This window comes from Platichthys flesus, chromosome 6 (genome assembly GCF_949316205.1).
Source record: "Platichthys flesus chromosome 6, fPlaFle2.1, whole genome shotgun sequence".
Classification (NCBI taxonomy): Eukaryota; Metazoa; Chordata; class Actinopteri; order Pleuronectiformes; family Pleuronectidae; genus Platichthys; species Platichthys flesus.
The window spans coordinates 10,281,920-10,308,145 of NC_084950.1; the positions used below are offsets into that span (position 1 = coordinate 10,281,920).

Sequence of the window (26,226 nt, forward strand, 5' to 3'; positions counted from 1 at the left end):
TGCTTACGCAGCACTTACCTTTAGATCACTAATTATTGAATGAAGCTATTTACTATTTGTTAATAGACTAACTTTTAATTGTTTTAAAACTGTGATTTATTTCTATCTTATATTATAATCATATTTGAGTGCATTACTTATTATACTATATACTCATCCAACACCCTCAGCTGCTAGTTACTTTCCACAAAACTTATATAATATGATGCTTTGGAATATACCCAAAACATACAATATAAATTGCTTAATTCATTAATTGATCAGTTGATGATATGTCAACTATTTTGATGAGTTTTTTAAATATTTTCTCATGTAAAACCTCCACAGGTTTTCAGGTTTGAGTTGTAAAATTAAGAAATTCTGAATTTATAAAATATCATAAAGTAATCAGTAGATTAACAATCAGGAGGTACCTGTCTATATTCAATTATATAAAATCAACTGTTTATTGCTTGAGTTATAACAATCGTATGATGTAATATATAATAGTGCGGCACCCTTTGGGGCCTGTGTAAACTGTGGCCCCCCTTTATGGCACCTGGGTTAGGAAAGTCTTAGATTAGTCCCTGTCTCAACCCTGTGGTTCCTCTGTCTCAGCTCCTGCACATTAAGAGCAACAAGTACCTGACGGTGAACAAGCGACTCCCCGCTCTGCTGGAGAAGAACGCCATGCGTGTGTCCCTGGACACGGACGGTAACGAGGGCTCCTGGTTCTACATCCAGCCCTTCTGGAAGCTCCGCAGCGAGGGAGACAATGTAGGTGTCCCCTCCGGCCGGAATCACGTTTCTGTACAAAGCCATGACGTGTCTCTCTGTTTACACTGTCAGGTCAATGTTTGTCCTGTCCCAGTAACATTTCTGATTTTGTCCTCCCCCCTTTTGGCTTTAGCATCCTATGGTTAAAGGTATTGCTCTTGATTGTGCATGTTGTTTGTGCAATATTAGGTCAGACACAGAATATCATGTTAAACGCATGGATGCACTGGCCTCCCCATTGCATGTAGATTTTCAGGTTGAGCTTAAAAAAGTATTCGGTAAGTTTCTCCCTCCTGTCTGCTGTATGACATTGAAAGTGACATCATAGTGTTTGTTATATTCCTGCACAGAATTGAAACAGATGTGATGAACCACCCACATCAAACCTTGTGTGCTTGTGCACAGCTGCTCAATGAGATACAGTTGACTGTGGACAGTCTATTATAATAGTTTATTATAAGTAGACTGAGCATGTATTATGCAAAACAACGATACAATAACAGGTTGTATACTTTTCAGCCACCATGTCTCTGTATGCTGCATTCGTGTCCACTCATCATGGTCTGAAAAAAAACACCGCTCTCTCTCTCGTGTGAAGCTCGGCCTGTAGCCGCTGCACTTAGCACCTTCTGTGTTCTGAAGTAGATGTTTGCAGACCTGAGAAAAACCCCTTCCTTTGCATGGAGCCCACTCTTTCTCTCTGTTCAAATCCATCTGAACCCTCTGCTGGAACTTGACCCCCCCTGTGTCCCCTGCTGCGATGTGACTTGTCTCTGGTTTGGTTCAAGGTGGTGGTTGGAGACAAGGTGGTGCTGATGCCGGTGAACGCAGGTCAGCCGCTGCACGCCAGTAACATCGAGCTGCTGGACAACCCCGGCTGCAAAGAGGTGGGACTTATTCATCTATATAATTTCATGAGTCTGTTAAACAAGATACTTTTAATTTTAATTAAATGATGATCTCTATCTTATATCTCCATGTATGATTACGATGTGTTTTTTAAGTTATTTGCTTTTATCTGCTTTATCAGTTTTTTTTTTAGTCTATGAAATGTGTCTGAGCATTGTTCATAGCACTTTACGAAATAAGATGTATTAATATTGAAACAGCTCGTAGTTTAGGGAATAGTTTATAATGTTATATATCGATGAAATATGTCTATATTCGATGGAATGGAATGATATACACACATCGTGTTAACTGTGGTTAAAATGTGAAGATCAACAAAAAAAGTTGCCTTTCAAGGATTTAGGAGACGGCATGAGACTTGTGCATGATAAAATAAAATCTTGATTTTGTTTTCTGTTTTTCTTCTACTCTCTTCTTCATGCTGCAGGTTAATGCTGTCAGCTGTACCACCAGCTGGAAGGTCACCCTGTTCATGAAGTTTAGCGACTACAAGGAAGATATCCTCAAGGGGGTATTTAGATTTTATAACGTCTGTTTATTCAGTCCGTATTTTAGCAGAATTTGTAACGGCTAAACAACCCCAAATCCTTTTTGCGTGTGTCCTCTGTCAGGGAGACGTTGTGAGGCTGTTTCACGCCGAGCAGGAGAAGTTCCTCACTTCGGACGATTACAAGAAGCAGCAGCACGTGTTCCTCAGGACCACGCTGAGGCAGACGGCCACCTCCGCCACCAGCTCCAAGGCTCTGTGGGAGGTCGAGGTAACACACAGACGCAACTGATAACATCTCACTTTAATTTTGAATTCATCAGTGATGCTTAATGTAGCTGGAGTTGATAATTATCATGACTTTTTGGTAAATTGAAAGTCATACCGTACATCAACAAAATAAAGACCCCACTTAATAAACCTAATATATTCCTACACACTTAGATTTACAGCTTTGTCAATATTAAGGACAGTTTCTCACGGGTTCAGGCCGTTATTCCCCCCTTTGTTATACGTTATTATAATGTTCTTCTTTCTGCCATTTCAACCTATAGTTTTTTGTCATCCTCTATCTGTTGTACTGCGTGTTCCTCTTTATCAGTTTACACTCTAAACTGGAGTTCCTCTTGTCCCTCTGCTGTTTGTTCCTGCATGTTCTTAACATATCTGCGGTTGACGTGTTTTAGTAACAGTATGACAAACACAAATTCCTTTTGTACTAAGCGAATCGGATGACTTGCATTCTGACTCATTCGGTCGCTGCAGTGACGTTGATGCAAACGCTGCAAATGAAGACGTGCATCTTTTTACTCCATTTGGTTTGTGAGGTAATCCGGTCTCAGGGGAACCAGAGATATTTAACAGAAGTCATCCTTATCTACGTGTGTTGAAATGTCATAGTAATCCAAATACAGACAAAAACTGAAAAAACTATAAAAAAGTCCCCCTGCTATATTAGAAGTTAGATTGAAGGAGGAACTGGCTGACACTATTTCCAGATTTGTGATGTATTATTTGTTGTTCCCAGGTCGTGCACTATGACCCCTGTAGAGGCGGAGCCGGCCAGTGGAACAGTCTCTTCCGCTTTAAACACCTTGCGACTGGGAATTATCTCGCATCCGAGGTGAGTTCTGCTCTTACGCTCGTGTCAGAGATTCAACTATCGTTTTAATTTTTTAATGATGCTTCTCATTGTGTCAAATTACATAGTTATTTTTGAAGAGTAGCAGAACCTTTTATTTGAAGGACACTGTCTGCTTCTCAGTGTCTGAGTAAGCACATTTGAGGGGGACTTTAGGTGATGTGCTGTAGGTGGCAGTGTTCCCATTGATATGGCCTGTATCCCCCATCTTCTGCTGTAAAACAGTCTGGATTTGGGTGATAAGGACGATAATGACATGATGATCATCTCCACATCCGAGATCTGAGACTGTTCAATGTCTTTTATAGGCGAACCCTGAATTCAAAGAGACCACAGTGGAGTCCCAAGGAGAGGTGAGTCATTCAAACAAGCACATGTAGCTGCAAACCACTCACAGCTGACTGTTTCACTAACTACTCTACAGGGCTAATAATTACAGTTATGCGCATCAGCAGTGCAATGAGGTCGTCATTTCACACCATGAATGAATCAGATTGCACTTGACTGAAAGATAAATGAGTTTGTGACTAACAAATCAAGTGTTTTAGTGCAAAGAGTTATTATCTCCGCTGTTGAACATTTTTTGGTTGAATTTGTGTCCCTTCTCTGTCTCCTTATCCGTTGGTTACGCAACACCACCAGTTCTCTCACTCTTAAAGTGCACACACACAGACACGCACACACGCAAATACAAAGTCTGCCAAAAGTCTGCATCTATATCGAGACATTTCTTTCAGCTCTTCACTGCCTCGCACATTTGTATTCCGGCAATGCAAGGAACGCGCACACAAACTCTCTCCGCCTCACACACTTACTCATGCACATGCTGAGTTTCAGACACACTGGGGGCTCCTTACATAACATCTGGGTGTGGGGGTGCCCTGCAAGAGCGGATGGAGGGGGGAGGCAGACGTGCTGTCTGCTCTGCTCCACTTGCCTGTGCTAAGCTGGTGGGGTGAGTCACCGGCGGAGGGGGACGGGAAGAAAGAGGGGAGGGAGTGGGAAGAAAGAGAAGTTGAGGCGCGGAGGCAGCTCTAGGGACCCTTCCATTGACATGCAGCGAACAGCGGGAGAAATGAACCCGCGTCATTATGGGTTGCATCTGCAGCCTGCAGAAGGGCTGCCAGCCTACGTACTGCAGAGTCTCACTCGCAGCACAGAGAAGTCATGGATCTCTGGCATCATGTCTGTGTTAAATGTAGTTTGTCTCATCCATCCACTCTCACTGATGAAGTTTATCAACAGTGGAGCTCATCCGTCAGTATTAAGGGGAGCATGTGCAGAGAGATATGAGAGCCAGAGACAAAACATGTCCACGCTCCCCTTTATGGTCACAAAGGTCAGAGAGACTTACTTCAAGAAGTTTATATCATACTTTTCACCGCCCCTGTGTGTGCCTGTTTGCCTGTGTCCTTGTGTGTGCGGCTGCAGAATGAAACCGACGCTGTGTTCTCCAAGAGGAAGCATCAGGCAGCGGAGAAGATTGCGTTCACCCTGGTCTCTGTTCCCCACGGGAATGACATCGCCTCTCTGTTTGAGCTGGATGCCACCACCCTGCAGCGGGCCGACTGTCTCGTGCCCAGGTCAGTCACTCACACTGGGGCAACACCGACATTAACAACCTAACCCTAACCAGCCACAGGGGGACCAACAACAGAAAATCTGCCATTAGGGGAAGACTTTCACTTTATTGAAATCATCTGCTCATGTGTTATTTTATTGTCGGTAAGGAGAGCAGTCTAAAACAAGTATGCATACATAACTGAATCAATTTTGAAACAAGTGAAAATCAAATAAAACATATTTGAAGTTTCTCATTCAAATTGCAATATATTTTATATATCCTACCAAGACAACGAGTCTGCAGTCATTTTAACAGGCGAGTGAGGCTGCTCCTGCACAATGCTGCCTATTGCTACATGCTAGCATTAGCATGCTTAAGTGTTTGCTTGATACAGAATGTGTTACATGCTGATATTTAGCAGAGATTGTTTCACGGGTGTTTATATTATTTTAGGATGTTAGCATTCTATTTGCTAATTCATGCTAAAGACATAGTAGAACTCTGATCTATTGGAATATCATCTTTTTCAGGTATGTGATAAACTATAGTTTGGGATCACAGGATTGTGCTCAATGAAAAGTCGGATGTTTATGATGTGTCTAGAGGTTGACCAGATTTCATGGCAATTCATCTAGTTGTTTTTTTGTGGCACCAAACTTTGTGCCTAGTAAACATTGAGCTATGTATTGATCACATCGTGGAGCTAAAGTAAAAGTAAGGTCATCACCACAGTCAATTGGATATATCCTCATTGGATCATGAATGGTTTGACCAAATACCATAGTAAACTATTCTTTAGTTGTAAGTTATTTCAATGGTTTTGAAGCAGACCACATGAACACATATGTCCTGAGCCATCTTGCTACCACGGCTAAGACATCATATTCTTGTAAAATTTTCACATGGCTACTTTTCAGTTAAATAACAGCATCAAGGTCAACCAATCAAAACAAAAATACACATCTGATGTTTAGATTTGGTTCCATCCTTCCCCAGAAACTCGTACGTGAGGCTTCGGCACCTATGCACCAACACCTGGGTGACCAGCACCAACGTCCCCATTGACGCAGAGGAGGAGCGGCAGGTTATGCTAAAGGTCTGAACCCTGACACACACACTTATTAGATATTCTGAATATTTTCTAAAATTCACTCAACTAAAAGGACGGATGCATTAATTGGACATTTGCTTGGACTGTCACAACAGATTGGCACCTGTCCCACTAAAGAGGACAAAGAGGCTTTTGCCATCGTGTCAGTTCCACTGTCGGAGGTCAGGGACCTGGACTTTGCCAACGATGCCAGCAAAGTTTTGGAGTCCACCGTGAGAAAGCTTCAGTACGGCAACATCGCTCAGAACGAGAGGAGGTGAGGAGACGATATGAGCGTGTTGACGCAGGTCGTACAGGGTCGTGTGAATATTTCATGAGTTCACGTGTTATTTTGTGCCTTAATATCGATTTCAGGTTTGTGACTAAACTCCTGGAGGACCTGGTTTTCTTTGTGTGTGTGGTACCAAACAATGGCCAGGATGTGTTATCGGTGGTCACCTCTACACCCAACCGAGAGAGGCAGAAACTCATGAGGGAGCAGAACATCCTCGCCCAGGTCAGCACAAGTACACACACACAGACACACACACAAACACTTTTCCTTAATGTCCCTTATGTTGAGACAGATTCATCTGAAGTGTGACAGAAGGACAGTAATGCCCAGAGCAAATCTTAATTGTATTGTGTTTCCATTAGTGAGATATTTTATAATAGCTACAGATTAGCCTCAGGAAGTCTGTTTATTGCATTACAGGCTGTAGAACCTCAATTCTTCATTGCCATGTCTGGGTTTCTGCTCCTCCAGATCTTTGGCGTCCTGAAGGCACCCTTCACCGATCAGGGAGACGGTGCCATGCTGAGGTTGGAGGATTTGGGAGACCAGCGCTATGCCCACTTCAAGTACATGTTGAGACTCTGCTACCGGGTGCTGCGGCACTCCCAACAGGACTACCGCAAAAACCAGGCATGGCTTTTCTACACATGTCTACTATTTAGTGTTCACTGGGTTATCATCCGGCTCATTAATATGGTCGCTATGAACAGGTCGCAGGGCAGTGCAATGACAGAGGGGTGGAGATTTAACTGGAAGCTTAGAAGTATAGATTCTTCAAGATTGACTTGGAAAATCTATGCGGGGCAAAGCAACTACTGTAATGATGCTTCCTGTTAAAAACCTAAGCAGTGGTTAATCAGCCTTTCAATAGATCAGTGGCTACACAGAAATAATTCATGACAAATCTAATAATGAACGTGAGCTCACAGCACAGATTATTTTACGTAAATGAAAAGATTGAATTTATGTTGAATACACTCGGGACTCAGGGCACTCATTGGTATTTCTGCTACACTGTGTTTGTCTGTCAGGCACAGAAATAGATATCAGGAAATGAAGCTAAAATATCCAAAGTAAACATTGGCCATTTTTGCTCATTTAGAGTCAGATTCTGAGCAGTAAACGCACCAATCAAAAGCTATGTCAGCTGTCAATCATGATGGTTCATCCCGTTTTACAGCATTAGGTCACTAATCAAAGCCAAAATGAATCAATGTGATAAGAACTACTCAAAATGTATTTGACTTGTGCTTTGACTTTTATGTGTCCCATCAATTAACATGGAGAAGAATGGATAAATACTGCAGTCAGCCACTGGGTGGTGGTGGGCTTCAATTTGAGGAGCTGTCACCTCGTCCATTATTGTGTACAGTCTTTCGCTAAAACCTACAAGCAGTTGAACCTGTTGAACTTTAGGTTCTGATTGTGTAAGATCAATCAGTTGTGATTGATGGGTCCAACCCTCAGCCGTGATGAAAGTAATGTGAACCTTACATCTAGCTGTCAGTTGTAACTGTGGGAAAACCTCTTGAAAGTGAATTATGGCCTAAAAATAACAGAGTAAACTTGTTGAACAAGTTCTCTCTTGATAATGTTCAAACAAACACAAAGATAAGCGCAGTGATTCAGCTTATTTAATCCGTCTGTGTTACTGGCTCTGAATATTTCTGCGTGATTTCACAACCATCTACAAAAGTGCAGTTTTTAAAACCATACGTTTCTTGTTCCTCGCAGGAATATATAGCCAAAAAGTTCTCAATCATGCAGTCTCAGATCGGGTATGAGATCCTGGCCGAGGACACGATCACTGCGCTGCTGCACAACAACCGCAAGCTGCTGGAAAAACACATCACAGCCAGAGAGATCGAGACGTTTGTCAACCTGCTGAGGCGCAACAGAGAGCCCAGGTCAGAGCCGTTCCACCGCCAGAGAGCAGAAGAACCCAGGGGACAATTCAATTACAGAAAATACAGAACAATCCTGACGCTGTGAAAGAAAATTAGAAGTCATCATTTATCTAGCGAGAGGTTAAATTTGATCACGTAACCCGTCACAATATGTGCACCTTGTTACATAACAGGCTTACCCACTTTACATGTCAAATACAATACCATATATCCTGTGAAAGACAACTTAGACCAACTGTAACGTGTTTGTGTGTTTCTGTGCTCGTGTCTGCTCTGCTCTTCCAGGTTCTTGGATTATCTCTCCGATCTCTGTGTGTCCAACAAGACGGCCATCCCCGTCACACAGGAGCTCATCTGTAAATTTATGCTGAACCCGGCCAATGCAGATATCCTCATCCAGACCAAGTGAGTGGGTTTATTTAAAAAAAAAAAAACGAATTGCTCCTGTTGCATTTCCCTCGTTCATTTTTAAGAACGTGTTCAATCTCCCCAGCACGTGCGATTGCTGTTTCCTCCTGCTCGATAGATATCTCCAGCAGCACCTCTGCGTCAAAGTGTAACGTGTGCAGTTCTGTCTCGTAACCACTTTCTGTCACACTCTCCCCCTCCTTCCTCATCACCCCCCTCCCACCCCAGACTAATCTCTAACACAGACAATACCCTGGAGCCCACCCTGCTGCAGGACGAGGTGGAGGACGAGGAGGTCTGGCTCTACTGGATCGACAGCCACAAGGAGCCTCACGGCAAGTCCATCCGCCACCTGGCCCAGGATGCCAAGGCCACCCACAAGATGGATGTCGACATCATCACTTACTACAGGTGGCGGTTGGGCTCTTACCTTCAGTTGTGCCAATGTGCTGAGTCTTATTTCCCTCGGAAACACAAAAGTAGCTGAAACAAATTTTGTTCAATCTGCAAAATAAAAAAAGGGTTTCTTCTCCTTCACCTCCTCTGCAGATATCAGCTGAACCTGTTTGCTAAAATGTGTCTGGACCGTCAGTATCTAGCCATCAACCAGATCTCCTGTCAGCTTCCCGTGGATCTGATCCTACGCAGCATGTTCGACGACTGCTTGCCGTACAACCTCCGAGCCTCCTTCTGCCGCCTGATGCTGCACATGCACGTGGACCGCGACCCGCAGGAAGCTGTGGTGCCCGTACGCTACGCCCGCCTCTGGACCGAGATCCCTTCCAAGATCACCGTCCATGAGTGAGAGAGCGTCCTGAGATTGAGTAAGCGCTTGTACGGTGTCTGATGCACAATTAGACAGATTGTGTTTGTTTGGCGCAGGTTTGAGTACGATTCCACGGACAGCTCGAGAGAGGACATGAAGAAGAAGTTTGCTCCCACGATGGAGTTTGTGGAAGACTATCTCAAAGACGTGGTCTGCCAGAATTTTCCATTCGGGGATAAAGACAAGAATGAACTGACACTAGAGGTAAAATCCATTGCAGCATATATTCCAAATGTGATTACTCATACCGTCAACCCCATTTTCTTGAATAGTCTCAAATTGAACTGCTCTCAATTCACATCTCTTTTCCAGGTGGTGAATCTGGCTCGGAACCTGGTTTACTTTGGTTTCTACAGCTTCAGTGAGCTGCTGCGTCTAACACGCACCCTGCTGGCCATCCTGGATATTGTCCAGCAGCCACTCGCCTTCACGAACAAGCTCAACAAGAGCCCAGAGGCTGGTCAGTGCATTATTACATTGTAATGTAGCCCTTTAAACAGTCAATAGAAAGTGAAAGGTAACAAGTTATGTTGTGTTTTGTTGTTTCCTTATAGAAGGGGTAAGCTAATTGAACAGGGCAGAGAGAGCGTTCAGGTTTTAGATGCAGCAGATAAAAAAAAATAGCTTAAGGTGATTTATAAAAGTATCAGGGAGAAAAAACATGGGGACCTGATCGAGAAGCTGAGGAACAAACACCAGGTTCACATTATTATATTATATTTGTTCCTCAGCTGATTCACAATAAAAATGAAACTGGATTGACAAAAGTTTTTTTGGAAGTGGACAAAGACATTAATAACATAAAACTTTTGGTTCAGTTTAATGGACTGAAGAGAATAACACAATATTCTCCTAGGCTATCAAATTTTCACAGGCTGCAAATTTAACTTGATGATGATCCCCTTCACACACACACATATACACAAACACACACACATAAAGTAAAAAATATGTAAAGATAAATGTTTCCTTCAGGCAACAATGTCCTTCGAACTATCCACGGCGTTGGAGAGTTGATGACTCAGATGGTGATGAGTCGCGGGGTGCCCCACAGCCTCGCCGACACCCCCCCCTCTCTGCGCTACAGCAAAGGGCACTTCCTGCCGGACAACGAGGACGTCATGGTGATGGACACCAAGCTAAAGATCATCGAGATCCTGCAAGTAAGCACTGCTCTCTGGATATAGGTGGTGCTATTTAGAAAATGTTCACCTTCCTGCACAAGTGAGTGACTTTATTTTTGTGCTTTTCTCTACTTGCTGTTTAGTTCATCCTGAGCGTGAGGTTAGATTACAGGATCACGTACTTGTTGTCCATCTACAAGAAAGAGTTTGGGGACAAGTCCGTCATCGACACCTCGGCCTCAGTGGCTGAGATGCCTTTCGTGATGCGTGAGAAAGAATTTCTCTTACTGCAAATATCCTACATCAGGCCTTTTGCTGCCAACTGTACTGAACTGACCTGTTGTTTACTTTATTTTGTCTGTAGCGTCTGAGCCAGACATCGATGAGATTGCAACCAAAGCAGAGAGCATGTTTGCCGGAAGGTGGGTGAAGCTCAGACTGCCAGTTTTTTGTTTAACACACTATTCGACCCTCGCCAATGAAACTTGAAAGCTGGATAAGTGCGGTTTTGTGATTCCAGCTCCGAGCTGGGAGCAGTGGAGCTTGACGACGAGGGCGGCAGGACTTTTCTGAGGGTTCTGATCCATCTCATCATGCAAGACTACCCCCCGCTGGTGTCCGGCTCGCTGCAGCTCATCTTCAAACACTTCAGCCAGAGATCCGAGGTGCTGCAGGCCTTCAAACAGGTGAGGACAGAGCAGGTTACACACAAGCATTCCATAGCTGGCGAGTGGAGAGTGTGCGGCATCAGGCGCCTCCTGTGTAAAGTGAGTTGTCTGTCATGGTTGATGTATTTTGATCATTTCTCCAAAGTGGTGCTCTGAGATTTCTTGGCAGAGATTTTGCTTTCACGCGCGTTCTTTCTTTTAACATCTCTCTGTCTAGTTTATTTCTCACCCAGAGTGTGTGTTGTGTGTGTCCGTGCGTTCTCCAGGTCCAGCTGCTGGTGTCAGCGCAGGATGTAGAGAACTACAAGCAGATCAAGACGGACCTGGACCAGCTGCGTCTGACTGTGGAGAAGTCGGAGCTGTGGGTGGAGAAGAGCAGCGTCTACAGCAGCGAGGACCTGGTGGTCAGACAGGGCAACGAAGAGAACACCGAGGTGCGGCACCATCCCTTTTAATGGTATCCATCATCTAGAACAAAGTTCGGCCTTCCCGACTTCACAGTGACATTAAGAGCTCCACAGGAAGTGGGTGTGGCCTAACGTTCCACCAGTCACTCAGTTGCATGGGGAAAGAATGCTTTCTTTGTTGTTGTGAATCAGGGTTGGTGGAGACTGTTTTGTTATGTCGAATAGGACGTATATAAAACATAATAGCAATGCTCTTCAGAACAGGACTACAGCTTAATACTTTATAAGAGTCAAGCCTGCAACTTGTTTCATTTCTCAAACATTATTCTTACTTTAATGGTTTGAGGAAAGTTACGACTGCTGGGTTTTCCCCCACTACACTGTGATAAATGCCCATTAATTAGACACAGGATACAGAGGCTGCTTTGTGCCGCCGATAGACTGTCAGGGGCTGAATGTTGCTAAAGAGTTGTGTGTTTTTGTTTGTCTTTGTGTTTTTGCCAGGAGGTTGTTCTGAGCCCAGTCCAGGACGGTGATAATAAACCTCAGATTGACTCTAACAAGGCAAACAACTATAACATTGTCAAAGAGGTGAGCTCCATGTCTGCACATCCAAGTTTTTCTTGCTCTATGACTTTTTCTGCTCTTGTGTATATTACATCAAATATTTCTCTCTGTCAACTCACCTGGTGGATCGTGGACCCCATGCACTGAGACTGAGGCTTGAGTTCTCTGGAGCAATCACTGGGTCGGTTCTGACCCGGCTCTTTGCTGCATGTCTGCCTCTCTCTCTCTAACTCTCTCTCTCTCTCCCTCTCTCTCTCTCTCTCTCCCACTAAGATTCTGTTCCATCAATAAATGCTAAAGTGTCTTAAAATATCTTTACAACAGGATTAAAACTAATAATTAGAATGACACATAATAGAGTGCATACTACATAAATTCGCACAAACTCATTGATATTGGTCCACTGAATTATACACTGTGAAACATATTTGTCAGAGTTGGAGAAAGTAAAACATTTCCAAGATCTGTCGCCTAGTCCAGATTTGCACCAGCATGTAATGGGGTCTTCTCTGACCCATTTCACATCCTTCCACCATGTTTCGAGGGAGTATGTCTGGTAGTGTTTGTGTAATCCTGCTACCTGACAAATAAATCTAGACAAAAACATAACATTGGTAGAGGTAATAATATTTCTCTGTGTCATCTCCAGATCTTACTGCGGCTCAGTAAGCTGTGTTTCCTCGGTAAGAAGAGTCGCGTGCAGCAGCAGAGGCTCCTGAAGAACATGGGGGCTCACACTGTGGTGCTGGACCTGCTGCAGATCCCCTATGAGAAGGTGAATGGATGTGTCCTCCTGCTTGATGATGTCTTCTTGTGCCACTGTCTCACTAAACACCTTTGTTCGTGTTTGTTTGGTTCTGCCTTGGCACAGAGTGACGAGAAGATGAACGAGGTCATGACCCTGGCTCACACCTTCCTGCAGAACTTCTGCAGAGGAAATCCTCAGAATCAAGTTCTGCTACATAAACACTTCAACCTGTTCCTCACTCCGGGGGTATGTGGATACGACCTTGAGGTTCTTCTTCTTTGTTGACATGTGCAGTGGCATCATTTTTTATTAAGTACAAGGTTTCTTAAACAACTTTTTTTCTGTTACACAAATGAGTCAATATTCTGTTTGCGTGTAACCGATTTCCTCTTAAGACTTTAACTTGACTTCTGCCGTTTCTTCACCAGTTGCTGGAAGCTGAGACGATGCGCCACATCTTCATGAGCAACTTCCAGCTGTGCAATGAAATCAGCGACCGAGTGGTTCATCACTTCGTCCACTGCATCGAAACCCACGGACGACACGTGCAGTACCTCAGGTTCCTGCAGACCATTGTGAAAGCTGATGGGAAGTATGCGAAGAAATGTCAGGACAAAGTGATGACAGAGGTGGGAATTTGTTTTTTGTAATCCACATTTAATCCCACATTGCATGGATACTGGTTATTGTTTGGTGAAAAGTAAAAATATCGAATATCTTTGAGAACTGTTTGCACATATTTAGTTTGATGTTTACCGTGATATGTAATCTTTAATGCTGATTACCGTTGTGATATATGCCATGAGTTTTATAACATGGATTGTGGGTATTTAAGTTGGCGACTGTAATGATCAGAAGTTTGAGGAAGAGGCTACTGCCTAAACATCACTACGGCAAATAAAATACTTAAACAGGTGCTTCTAGATGTGCAGGTTATCACTTCTAGAAGGTAAACATGTTTTCTTAAATATTAATTATGGAAAATCGTACTGATGGGATCTTTGTGGAAAGTTATATCGGGAAGAGGATTTCTTATTATCACCTGAGCACATTCATTCTCGGGTACACACCTTACAGTCATATCAGTGTGTGTGCTGTTGTAGGAGGATTTTGTTGGATTGGAAGACATTTACTCAAGATTTTTAAAAATGTGTAAAAAATATAATTCTATGCTTGAAAATGTTAGTGTAACTTTTGAATCAGAATCAGAATCCTTTAATAGTCCCACAGTGGGGACATTTGAGGGTTTACAGCAGCAGCGCAGGTACAATGCAACAAGAGCAAAAGAAAAGGCAAAACAACATAGTAAGAAACAAAAACAACAATGAGCAAAAAAGTAAATCATAAATAAGTAAATAAATAGTAAGTAGTAGAACAACTAAATAATACAATTAAATAAATTGCACGAATTGTGTTGTGTGTTCAATGGGATCACAGCTGGTTGTACAGTCTGACAGCAGCAGGAAGGAAGGACCTGCGGTACCTCTCCCTCACACACCGGGGGGGAATCAGCCGGTGGCTGAAGGAGCTTTTTAGAGCTGCCAGGGTGTCCCGCATGAGGGGTGGGAAGAGTTGGCCATCAGGGGGGATAGCTTAGCAACCATCTCCTATTGATTTGGAAATATTTCCAAAGCAAAGCATTTCTTCTTCCCTGTGTATGCCGGTCAAGCTGGTGAATGTGTTCTGGTGATGGTGGTTGACCCTGCATGTGTTTATGCCTGTGTCCAGTTGGTGAACGGTGGCGAGGACGTGCTGGTGTTCTACAACGACCGCTCCTCGTTCTCCGTGCTGCTGCAGATGATGGGCTCGGAGCGCGAGCGGGCGGATGAAGACGGAGCTCTGGCCTATCACAACATGCTGGTGGAGCTGCTGGCTGCCTGCACCGAGGGCAAGAACGTCTACACGGAGCTGAAGTGCAACTCTCTGCTGCCGCTGGACGACATAGTGAAAGTTGTCACTGACATCAACTGTATACCAGAGGTAGTAGCCAGATAGCTTTTCTAGAAAATAATAAAACAGCTTGATTTATATTGTTAAAATTAATAATATTTTTAGAATTTAAAGTTTAAGGCATCACATTTTTTCTTTTTTTACTTGACCCCTTTAGGTGAAAACTGCGTATGTGAACTTTGTGAATCACTGCTACGTGGACACAGAGGTGGAAATGAAGGAGATCTACACCTCCAGTCATATCTGGAAACTCTTTGACAACTTCCTGGTGGACATGGCCAGTGTAAGGCTCAATCAACCAGAGTGCACACACAGTCACATTAAATACAATCAAACTGCACCAAGCTCCAAACACTCATTGATATCAGTCGTGTAAATATGACTGATGAGTTTCATCAAGATTCCAAAAGTGATTCCCTGGTTTATTTCGTTGATCTGCCCCCGGATCCAGATCTGCACCCAAAGACCTAAACCTATATTGTCAATCTTTATGGAAAACTGCATGTTCAGCGACAATAACAGTGACGGGATGTGAGAGTTTTCTGTTAAAAGAACGCTCGTCAATTTCCTTTTTGCTTTTTTAAGGTTTGCAACTCGACCACCGACCGTAGCCATGCGGATCTGGCCCTGGAGAAGTATGTGACAGAGACGGTGATGGCCATAGTTAAGGGTTTCTTCAGTTCGCCTTTCTCCGTCAACCATTCCAACCTTCAGGTATTGTTTTCCTCCACTGACAAGCGGCTGAACTGTGCCCGCAGCAGGAGGCTCACTCACGCCACATCTAAATCCTTTTGTCAATTTTTTTTGCATCTGTGCAGTAAAAAATATTTGACAGCAGACGGCTGCGTTAACAGGACTCCCACCTGAGACCGTGTTGTTTCTTTCTTAGAGCATCTGTCTGAGCTGTGAAACCCAGGAGTCTGACTTAACGTGTTCCCATTAAGCTCATATTTGTCTTTCCCTTCACTAGTGTCCTATAAAAAACATGATCCCCTCCTCTCTCCTGTTTTCATAGACTAACCAGTCTATCTTCATCAAGCTGCTCCAGTCATCTTTCAGGCTCTACAACTGCAACTGGCTCAACTCGGCTCAGAAGCCTATTATAGAGAGCTGTATTAAAACACTGGCGGATGTGGGTGAGTGCAACTCCTCCGGCCTTGATGGAGAAATAAGCCTCAAATCAATTAATGCTGCCCTATTAAAAGTTATTCGTTGTGTACCACCATCCATTTAGAGATTTCTTTCAATTCTCATGTTTATGTCCGAGCAGCTGTGGCCTTCGGATGCCTGAGCTATCACACTGACATTTACAGCTTCATGTTCGTCCACAGCCAAAGCTCGTGCCATCGCCATCCCAGTGGACCTGGATAGTCAGGTCAACACTTTGTCCCTGAGGGTCCACACCAACATGGTGCAGCGAGCGGCCAAGGACTGGAGGAGCACTGCCCGCACGCGACCACGCAAGGAGCTGCTAGGTGACCCCGACTACAAGAACATCATCGAGAAGCTGCAGGTGCACAGACAAGAATAGAGTCGAATGAAAACACCGGACTCCACATGTACTTTTATGAGGGCTTTATGTATTATAATCAGCATAGTCAATATCTCTAGGATAGCATTAGACTCAACATTCATCTCTGTGTGTTTGTGTGTGTGTGTTCAGGGGGTCGTGTCCCGTCTGGAGGAGCAGTTCAGCCCAAAGGTTCAGGCAGAGTTTTCCGTGCTGGTGGATGTTCTCCACAGTCCTGAGCTGCTGTTTCCAGAAGCTGCTCGGTTACGCTGTGAGAGCGGAGCCTTCATGTCCAAGTGAGTCTGCGTTGGCTCGTCTGACACCACTGTTTTCAGGAATGAACACAGAAAGTTGCTGAAAGCAGTTATTTTTTCTTTGCTAGTTTTCAACATGTCTTTCTCTAGATATTATTGTGGAAAAAAGAAACAGTTGATTTTTTTGGGGGGGGGCACGATGGAAAATCTAGCATCCACCTAAATCTTCACAAATGAATTACTACCAATAACTGTCATTTTATATTTATTTACTATGCTCAGAAACTTTGGAGAAGTAACAGTTAAAACCGAGAAACAAATCATAAAGAGCTGTATTTATATAATAGTGACAAAATAGTAAATATTTAAAGAAAAACTGATTCAAATCTTTTTATATTAGACTATTCACTATGTGATATTAGACGTACACATTTTTTGATTCATGATGGAACCTCTAGGGGTGCTGTTACTCTGCTGCAGCTCCCCGACCTCCCTTGAGAGCAGCAGAGGAGAGTTCACCTGTGGTGACAAATGAAATATTCCTTTGTTTTTAACGTGTGAGCCAGTGACTGCATTAGCAGGACGCCATGATGAATGACCGAGCGCTTGTTGTCACTCTGCCAGGTTGATCAAACACACCAAGCAGCTCATGGACAAAGAGGAGAAGCTGTGCATCAAGATCCTGCAGACCCTCCGCGAGATGCTGGACAAGAAGGAGTGCTTCCAGGAGGCTGTGAGTACCAGACCCTGAGGGGGGGGGGGGACGTCACTCAAACGTGGTTTTAATTAAAAAATATGTTTCTTTAAGAAGTCAAATCTCAATATTCTATAATTTGGTGAAGTCAATGCAAAGATTGCAGTGGATTCAGCCCCTACTTCATGTACCAGCAGTGCCGCGCTCCTACCAGCAGTGCAGTGTAGTCCTTGTTTTCTTCCAGGTCTGTCGGCCCAGAGCCCAGACTCCCCTTCATCAGTATGCTGTGGGCCTCGCTGTGTTACATAAGGCAGGGAGGCACTTGAGGACACACTTGCACTGAGAGGGAGAATAGGAGGGAGGAAGTAAGGGAAGGAGGAGGAGGAGGAGGAGTGAGGGTGGAGAGCGGGGGGGGGGGACAAACACTGAACAAGCAAATCAATACTGCAGCGAGTTTGGGGCGCGGGAGCCCATCTCCTGCTGCGCCCCCCCCCCCCCCCCCCTCTAAGCCAGAGAGACCAGGAGTGAGAGTAGACAATAGTTGGTAGAAGAGCCTGATGCTGGTTAGAAGTATGTGTGCAAGGTGACAGCCAAAGTATACTAAAAGTCTGTTATCTCGTTTTGAGGTGACACCGTGCAATCAACCGAACTCTAGTCGAGACTTCAGTCAGTGTGGGTATGAAATCTCAGTGAGAGGGAAACAACTCCCGAGAATGGTTCTTTGTTTGGCGTCGCCCGGAGCTGCTTCTTCTCCTGCTCACAACAAGTTGAAGTAAAGTGAGAAAACACGTGTCTTCTGACCACGAGGGATTCCGTGCAGATAGGAATATTTTTGGGCCTCTTTCTGTTGCATCGCATATGTAAATAGAACTTACAGTATGCATGTTGCTATACCCTCTCTCCGTGGGTGTGATTGCGTTCACAACACTGTCAGAACTAACTCTCTCTATATAGTAACAGACCAGGCAGCCAGTGTCGCTTACAGCAGCTGGAGGAGTCACCGTTTTGTTTTACCCCATTTGTGTCACTCAGCCAAGATGTTTGTTTTTTTATTTTCCAAAGGCAAATGATTCAACAGTTGTGTGGAAGAGGATCAGACGGATTCAAAGTGGAAAAACATTCACTTTTTTTTTAAAAAAAAGGAGGACAAAAAAGCGTCTCGCCGCATTCGAGCAGCCAGACAGTGCGGTAACGATATGTGAAATGTCAGTTTGTGTAGGTGTGTGTGAGTGTGATCGAGCATGTATTTGTAGCCGCTCTATGTCATATCCCTGTAGCCCTGAGCGTGGAGCTGCAGCATCACTGCACAGGAGAGAGAGAGAGGGACGGAAGAAACAGAGAGAGAGAGAGAGAGAGCAAGAGAGCGGTGGATGGAAATAATGAGAGAGGGAGAAGCAGACAGACAAAAACAGAAGGGGAGAGAGAGAGACAGAGTGACAGCACAAGCAGCAGAGGTTGGTGGCTCCCCTGGGGTGCAAGTGGTGGGTGGAGGAGTGTGAGAGAAAGAGATGGAGTGATGGAGGGAGGGCGGGAGGGAGGGAGGTAGTGAGTGAGGGAGCCATGTGAGGAGCCATGTGAGTGGAAGAAAAAAAAGAAAAGTGGGCAGCGGCTGCAGGGTGAGGGATTGGAGAGAAGCAGAGTCTGCTCAGTCCATGAGGAGACAGGGCAGGGGGTGCGCTTACGTAACAGCCTGCAGTGGCTGAGCCAGCGTCACGTGGATCATCACGTTCTCCCTCCCTCCCTCCCTCCCTCCCTCCCCTCCCCTCCCCGCCTCCCTCCCTCCCTCCTTACTCTCGCTGCTCTGTCCACTCGCTGCCTCTCTCTTCCTCCTTTGCCCCCTCCGTGCTTTGTCTCGGTCTATCGCATTCTGTCTGCCCGCCTGAATTACTTTTTTCTCTGCTCCGCCCAAGCTCTGCTCTCTGTTTACTTTGGGTCACACTCAGGGTGCTGGTCGGGCAGTGAGGACAATGTCTGCAGGAGACACTGTGTGGGGGATGTGTTGGCTCTTATTTATGCACTGACTGTCAGATAAGGGGAGCTTTGCGAATGCTCGTGCTCTCACTCGCCCTCAAGACCTCTCGGGGCGTCTTTCAATGTGGAAAGACTTGAAGAAAACATGACTTGATGCTTAACTATTTTGAGAGGATATTAAAATGTATAAATTCAATTCACCACATGCACTGGCATTCGTCTCTGGTTTTTCTGTTGTTAACAATGGGGAAAGAACAAACCCAGCTGTTTGTTCGTCCTTCTCTTCGGATCAGACCAGGCACTAACATCTGTCTCAGGTGATGGGATCAGCTCCCATCAAGGGTGAACTCATCCAAGACATTTTGAGGATGCATTTGAGATCCAATAAGGTTCTTTCAACTGTGTCAACGCAAAAGCTTCCTGGGCCACATGTGAAGGACCGCCCACTCAGCTGACATCCTCTGACATGCTACAGTTTCACAGGGAATTAACAACGTCTGCAATTTCCCCTACACGTTGATTCCAATTTTTAGAGGAGGATCATTTTCTTTTCAGTTATTTCTTATTATTTCAAAAGGGTTAAAAGAAGACAAAGTATTTTATCTGTGCCTTAGCAGTCTTGTACATTTTTTATAGACCACCAACCGAGAAGTTAGAGCATGAGTTAACGACTTTGGAGCTGTCCACTGGTGATCAGATTACCCAAGATGCATCCTAATGTCACGTTTCTCCACACTGACTCTGGCACTCAACCACAAGGCCAATCATTCCTACAGAGGACTGTAAAAACATACCAGTAAAATACATATATATTCCTTTATTTTTTTCTTCAATTAAGTAACTTTCTGAAACAGCCGGGCGCTATAGATTTAGCCTACGTCATTCAAACAGGGGTAAATATATCTTGTTGGGGATGATTCTCCTGCTGAAACATTTGACAGGAGCATTTAATTACAAAAGTAGGACCGTTTTGGACTTAAAATAAACCACCACCCACGCTAATTGTGATGGAGCAACAGTCAGAATATTTTTTATAATTTTCGTCCATGTGCAGAGGAAAACGATTTATTAGGGCTTGGAAGCATCAGTTTACTGTTGGGTTTTTCTTTTTATGACACTTGTTGGCAAAAAGAGAAAATATGAAACTTCTGTCCTCTGCAGATGACCCCAGCGTGTAGTTCATAATGTAGCTGTTGTTTTTGTGAAGACCTGCATGTACAGTACGCATGTAATGTGCATGCAATCATGTAATTGCGTCGTCCTGTTTAGCCGGGACTCAAAAAGCCAGTTATGTAACACAAATCACTCACACTCATTCTCTTCATTTCTCCCTCTCTTTCACACTCATCCCTGTCATTAGCACACCATCTCTGCCCGTCTTCCCGCCCCTCTCTCTCCCTCCCCTGCTCGCCAAGTTTTGCACCACCTGCCCAAGGCAAAGCTGATTTACAGATTACCACCTAAGTGCATCACATGCATGTATACTGAAAGCCTAACTTAGACACACACACACACACACACACACACAGTCACTCACTCACACATACACCCACACACGCACACACACACACACACACTCACTCCTGGGCATGCAGTGTCACGCTGGCTGTCCCTGTGTGAGCTCATCCTGTAGTGTTTTCCCTGATTATCTGTCTGTTGATGGGAGCAGTGGAACATGGCTTAGGTTCATCCAAAGGGAGCTGGTCAGAGGCCAGGGAGCAATCTGAGCTCAGGGATGGTTTGACCTTTGGCCGGTTCCAGGATGACGCAGCACCGTGGATCAAATTAGAAAGTTGGACTCGTGAGCTAAAAGAGATTTAAAATGTGCAACCTGAACAGAGCGTGACAGCTGTGATTCCAGGAAGTTAGGGTTAGGGTTTCCCATTTGTTTTCTCCCTGGAAGTCATGAGAATAGTTTGAAGCGATGAACCAGGCCGACGAGCTATGAGATGAATCGTGACTATAAAACAAATTCAGAGCAAAAATACATATTAGAAAATGGACAAAAGTTGAAGGTACAAGACTCTGTACATAGGTTTCTAAGAAAGTAAGAACTATGCATCCCATAAACCGTTGTGATCGGTCCATTTCCGTCGACTTCATGTGCCTCACTCCTTTGGACTGTATTTTCGCGGTTGTGGTCAATATTTCCAATGGTAACAGCGAGCTCCACCAACATGCGTTGCTTTTACACCTGGGGATTGTGGGTAATGTAGTCCTTATCCTTGACAATGCAGTTGATATCATACAGACTTGTGGCTTCAACAGGAGCAGATAATATCATTGCACAATCCCGTAGCTTGTGCTAAGTCTACCATGGATGGTAACAATATTATGGCTAGTAATAGAAAATCTCAATTCAGAAAATGTTGATCAAAGAACAACAATAACAACAATCTCAGTGCAAAACTGTTAGTGGTCTATTGTTTTTACCACTGGAGTTTCTCTCTCTCCCTCTCTCTCTCTCTCTCTCTCTCTCTCTCTCTCTCTCGCGATCGTCCAGTCAGGTGTCTGTTAGTTGAGTATTATGTTTTGGTTGCCATAGCGATGAGGGATTAGCCCATGTTGTTTATCTCTCCGGTCTGGTCCTGACTGGGCACAGGACGTCTGTGGAGAGATGCCCTCAGACCACAGACGATTTGCAGACCTTTTTTTTTGCTCTGAGCTCTGAAGGAAAGAGATGCAATGGGAATAAGAAACACTCTTACCAAAAGTTCTGAGCCGCTGGGAAAGAGATGAATTGTCAGTGTGAAGGTTGTTTCGACATGTGGCGTGCTACTTGAAACTGATTGCATGTGAGTTAGGTCACTTGTGCTCAAGGAGGCACATGACAGTTTTCACCAGTTGCTGCTGGCTTTCAATTTTGCTCATGCAGAAGATTTGCTGGACAAAATCCTAGAAATACCTCAAAACAAGAGCCCAAAAGTAAATCAACAATATGGGGAAGTTCACACCATTTGACCTTCGTTGACCAGTTCAGAGTTTGTAGTTTAGTTCTAAGTGTGCTTCAGTAGGTGTCATGGCTGAAGAATCTGTACATGTACTTTATATATAGATGTATATTTAGAGATATATTTGATTGATTGACAGCATTGCATCAGACACAAACAAACAAATCTGTAGTTTGAAGGAGGCAAAAGTCTGAAATCTTGTTGCAACATTTGGCGTAGTCCCGATACACTGACAGGAAGTCAAAGAGTCTACAGCTCCACTCAGGGCTCTCTTAATTCAAAGCTAGTGTCAGCGTGGCTACATTTTCACTACAAATGTTTTGGATATGTTACACTCAAAAGCATCAATGTGAACCTCAAGGTGGTGCAAGAGGTCACCACAGTCATCAGGACGTATTATCTGGAAACCATGACAGTCTGAATAACATTTCCCACCAGTCGGTTCAGTAAATTTTCCATTTGCCTGTGTGCACCTTTAACAGGAATGAGTTGATACAGTGTGAAAGATGATCTCCTCACGTTGCTCCACGTGAAACGCCCGTAGCTTTTCCACGATCCCGATTGTTGTACGTCATGGCAATCGCACGAACTGGGTTTCCTGGGATGGAATCAAATTCCCAGGCTAAATTACCGTTTCAGTCCGTCCCTGTTGTCAGCCAACCAACCTTCAACATCACAGCCCACCTAGCAAACACAATCAGTGCTTAATAGCGTTAAGCACGCTTCCACAGTGACTCTTCCGGCTAACAGATGGCCTTTTGCTGAATGCTTCTTGACCCTGTTGGTCCTGTATTTCCCTGAATCCGTTTCGCCAATTCCTTTCACATGTGGCCCTAATTTGCTTTAGCTTATGTGCTCGCTCATCTCATGTGCTGAGGGATTGCAGCTTGAAAGCTGTGTAAATGGCCGCACATGATGCGTACGTCGGCACGTGTGTCTCCTGCAGGCTCTCATCAGATGCATGGCGCACGGCAGACACCTGACCGGTCCTGTGTGCTAAGCTGCAGAGCTGTGACCACAGGGTCAGGAGACGATTTCTTATCCCACAGAAGGGAAGAGAGGTGGGATGAAACGGAGCAGAGAGGGAGCAGGGACAGTTCTGTCTGTGTTATCCTAACTTCATTTAAACAGGATCAGCGAACATACTGTTGTGTAGCACGGCCAAACATCACAGTGCTTCAGCAATAATTCACTCAGTGATTAGCAACAGCAGCGTGCCATGCTGACTCCAGCTCCTGTTTACTCCGATGCACGACTGCCAAGACAAGACGCCACCACTTATATTGCTGAGATTTGTTATTAGTGGCCAATACATTTTACTTTTAGATGATGTACTTCCAGGAGGCTGAACTTTTCTGGAAAACCAAGCATAGTAGCTTTATTACCTGACCGTTTGTTTGTTGGTTTCTTTGTCTCTCTGTCTGTTAGAAGCGTTGTGCAAATACTACTGGACAGATCCCCACAGAACCTAGTGGAGGGATGCGGTATGGGAGATGGCGTTTTTTCAACATTTTCAATAATTGATATTTACATTTTAAAAAATCTGGATCTAGTAGTCTTAATGTGGTTTCACAAGGGGTCTGTTGGACCTTTGTGGAGGTATGTACTCTACTGAGTGGTATTCTACTTTTTTTGTTGGTTTGTCTGTCTGCAGGATTACACATAAGCTACTGAACGGATTTCCATGAAACTGGGTGGAAAGATGGGACACGAGCCAAGAGAGAACCCATTAAATGTTGGCACAGATCCAGACAAAGGGTCGGGTTCAGGACTCTCTTTTTTTACTTTAATTACCTCACAGAATAAATCAGGGATCTTGATGAAAATATAAGGCATATTTAAGGGACTGATATTTATGAGTGTCTGCAACTTGTAGCGGCTTGATTGAATCTTAGGAGACTGTTGATCCTTGGCGGAGGTTTGGTTACTGAGTGCTTCTAATTTCTAATAATGTGTAAACAGTGTTTCAAAGCCCCGTTTAAACCGTTAGGGGTGAGACTGGAAATTATAGTTTAATTGGAAAAAAATAGCTCGTCCTAACAAAAGTGGAATCTGTCTTAAAAAGATTTCACCTTTGGAAATTAAACTGCTGCAATGTTGCAAATGTCATGACCTCAGTGTCTGTTTTCACTCTCTCTCTTCATATTCCCATCGTGCTTGCACACAAACCACAGGCTAGTGTGACTGTTGGGAAAAAAACCAACATTGAAATAGTTTTATATTACAGAGGGGCTCCTTTTCCCTCCAGTGACTCCTGAGAGAATGAAACTGAGTTCCTAGGTAACATTGAAAACACGCATTTTGACACTGTACATGATCAGATTGAATTTCAAACCGAGTTTTAGTATCGAGTGGAAGTGATAGAAAATAATACTCGGAGGGTAAAGTTTCCGGATGAAGCTCTGTGCTGAACAAAGTGTGTTGACTGGCGTTGCTGCATGGGATCTAAGTGTTGCTTCCTGAGGTTGTCGGATGTTGCTCGGCCCTCACATGGCCTGCGGGGGAAACTCTGCTTGTGCTGTGTCACATTGTACTCCATCACGGTGTTTACAAAAGACACACACCCAGTGTCCTCTCATGTTTCTGTCATGGGAGAAAGTAACACGGAAGAAAAGCTATTAGCCCCGCCAATTTGAATGTTGTTTGGGTAAGATTCCTCTCCGCTGCCGCTCTAGTCTGTAATCGACCTTGTGTGACCTGAGCGGCTCGAGCCTCCTCCTGCCTATTCCTGGCAGCGACTGTGTTGTTGCTCCTCTGGCGCTGTGTTGCAGACCACCTAAAGAAGCTCAGGGCAGTCTGTGTCTTTGTCTTTCTCTCCGTGCAACTCTCTGGAGCCGGAGAGATCTGCAGACAGAGGAGGGAGGGAGGGAGGGTAAGGAGTGAGGATACCAGAGGTGGGGATCGGCAGCTCATCTCCAGCCTGGACACCAGAGCCGCAGTGTGGCGTGCCGGGGCACATTTTAAAAACACCACGGGTTGTCTGCTGCTCGCTAGGTTTTTGTTTGTTCCTCTCCCCCTCCCCCTCCCCCTCCTACTCTTCCCCTTACTTCTATCAGATCTTCTCCTACCTCTATTTCTATCTCCCTTCTTTCTCTCGTGGCTCTTACATCACCTGACTGGAGTTTTTCTTGTCAATGCAGCAGCAGGCAGATGAGTCAGGCTCGGTTGACTCTCCTCTACAGCCATGCTGCCTCCCCTCTCCTCTCCCCGGCTCCCCTCTCACTCTGCAGACAGACTGCATCACCCCCCGAAGGGACGTGGACGCGAGCAGAAAAAAACTGTCACTACTTTCAGGCCCCCCCCACCCCCCCACCGGGATGTGTCTTTCACCGGTGATTGAGAGTCATGCAAAAGACACGTCCTCTGTCAGAAGTTTAACATATGCAATCAGTTAAAGACTGCATGGGGATGCGCCACCTCATAGAGAGTGTTGCTGAGATTGTATTTGCACTTGCACTGAGTTTGTGTGTGTCTGTGTGCGTGTGTGTGTGTGTGTGTTTGGGAGACAGCTCAGCCAGACAGTGCAGGCAGACAAGCGTCTCTGCTGACTGCAGATGAGATGGAGTGTTTACTGACACAGGGAGCATCAGCTGCACGTGCTCCTCTCCAGCTTTGCTTAGTTTGAGGCCCTTTCAGCTGGACTTTGCCCGGGTGGCCCCTCGTGGCCAAGCACGGACCTAATTTGCTTGATCTGTCACTGTCAGATAATTAAAGGGTGCTGTTTGGATTTTTTGGGTAGAAAACCTACCCTCAATTGATCTTTGATAATTCAGTCTCAGTGTCTAGGAGATGTTTTTCCTGCATTACAGTTTTATGACATTGCATATTGGAAGCAGCAACTTAAAACAACACGTATATAATGATCTTCACAAATGAGTCACACTGAGCTGAATACCAATTACACAGTGGCGAGACAATCCCAATAAGACACCTGTAAGGAAAAAAAAAATCACAGCGGCCAGCATCAATCACAAGAAAACAACAATAAAGATGCACAAG

General features: G+C 44.6%; 1 protein-coding gene across 1 annotated transcript in view; it reads left to right on the forward strand.

Moving 5' to 3' along the window:
- The window catches only part of itpr2 (inositol 1,4,5-trisphosphate receptor, type 2), a 55,238-nt gene that overhangs the window by 6,944 nt on the left and 22,068 nt on the right, over positions 1-26,226 (forward strand). The window contains exons 5-37 of the mRNA XM_062389349.1: positions 598-756; positions 1,545-1,643; positions 2,093-2,176; positions 2,277-2,423; positions 3,180-3,275; positions 3,602-3,646; positions 4,725-4,876; positions 5,854-5,953; positions 6,064-6,224; positions 6,323-6,464; positions 6,714-6,872; positions 7,977-8,149; positions 8,435-8,554; positions 8,786-8,968; positions 9,107-9,358; positions 9,440-9,587; positions 9,696-9,843; positions 10,359-10,546; positions 10,651-10,774; positions 10,872-10,929; positions 11,028-11,193; positions 11,442-11,609; positions 12,087-12,173; positions 12,799-12,924; positions 13,021-13,143; positions 13,326-13,526; positions 14,626-14,877; positions 15,005-15,130; positions 15,433-15,561; positions 15,863-15,983; positions 16,179-16,360; positions 16,511-16,653; positions 17,236-17,344. Coding sequence (XP_062245333.1) covers positions 598-756; positions 1,545-1,643; positions 2,093-2,176; positions 2,277-2,423; positions 3,180-3,275; positions 3,602-3,646; positions 4,725-4,876; positions 5,854-5,953; positions 6,064-6,224; positions 6,323-6,464; positions 6,714-6,872; positions 7,977-8,149; positions 8,435-8,554; positions 8,786-8,968; positions 9,107-9,358; positions 9,440-9,587; positions 9,696-9,843; positions 10,359-10,546; positions 10,651-10,774; positions 10,872-10,929; positions 11,028-11,193; positions 11,442-11,609; positions 12,087-12,173; positions 12,799-12,924; positions 13,021-13,143; positions 13,326-13,526; positions 14,626-14,877; positions 15,005-15,130; positions 15,433-15,561; positions 15,863-15,983; positions 16,179-16,360; positions 16,511-16,653; positions 17,236-17,344 — 4,671 coding nt within the window. The remainder of the gene's footprint in view (positions 1-597; positions 757-1,544; positions 1,644-2,092; positions 2,177-2,276; positions 2,424-3,179; positions 3,276-3,601; positions 3,647-4,724; positions 4,877-5,853; positions 5,954-6,063; positions 6,225-6,322; positions 6,465-6,713; positions 6,873-7,976; positions 8,150-8,434; positions 8,555-8,785; positions 8,969-9,106; positions 9,359-9,439; positions 9,588-9,695; positions 9,844-10,358; positions 10,547-10,650; positions 10,775-10,871; positions 10,930-11,027; positions 11,194-11,441; positions 11,610-12,086; positions 12,174-12,798; positions 12,925-13,020; positions 13,144-13,325; positions 13,527-14,625; positions 14,878-15,004; positions 15,131-15,432; positions 15,562-15,862; positions 15,984-16,178; positions 16,361-16,510; positions 16,654-17,235; positions 17,345-26,226) is intronic.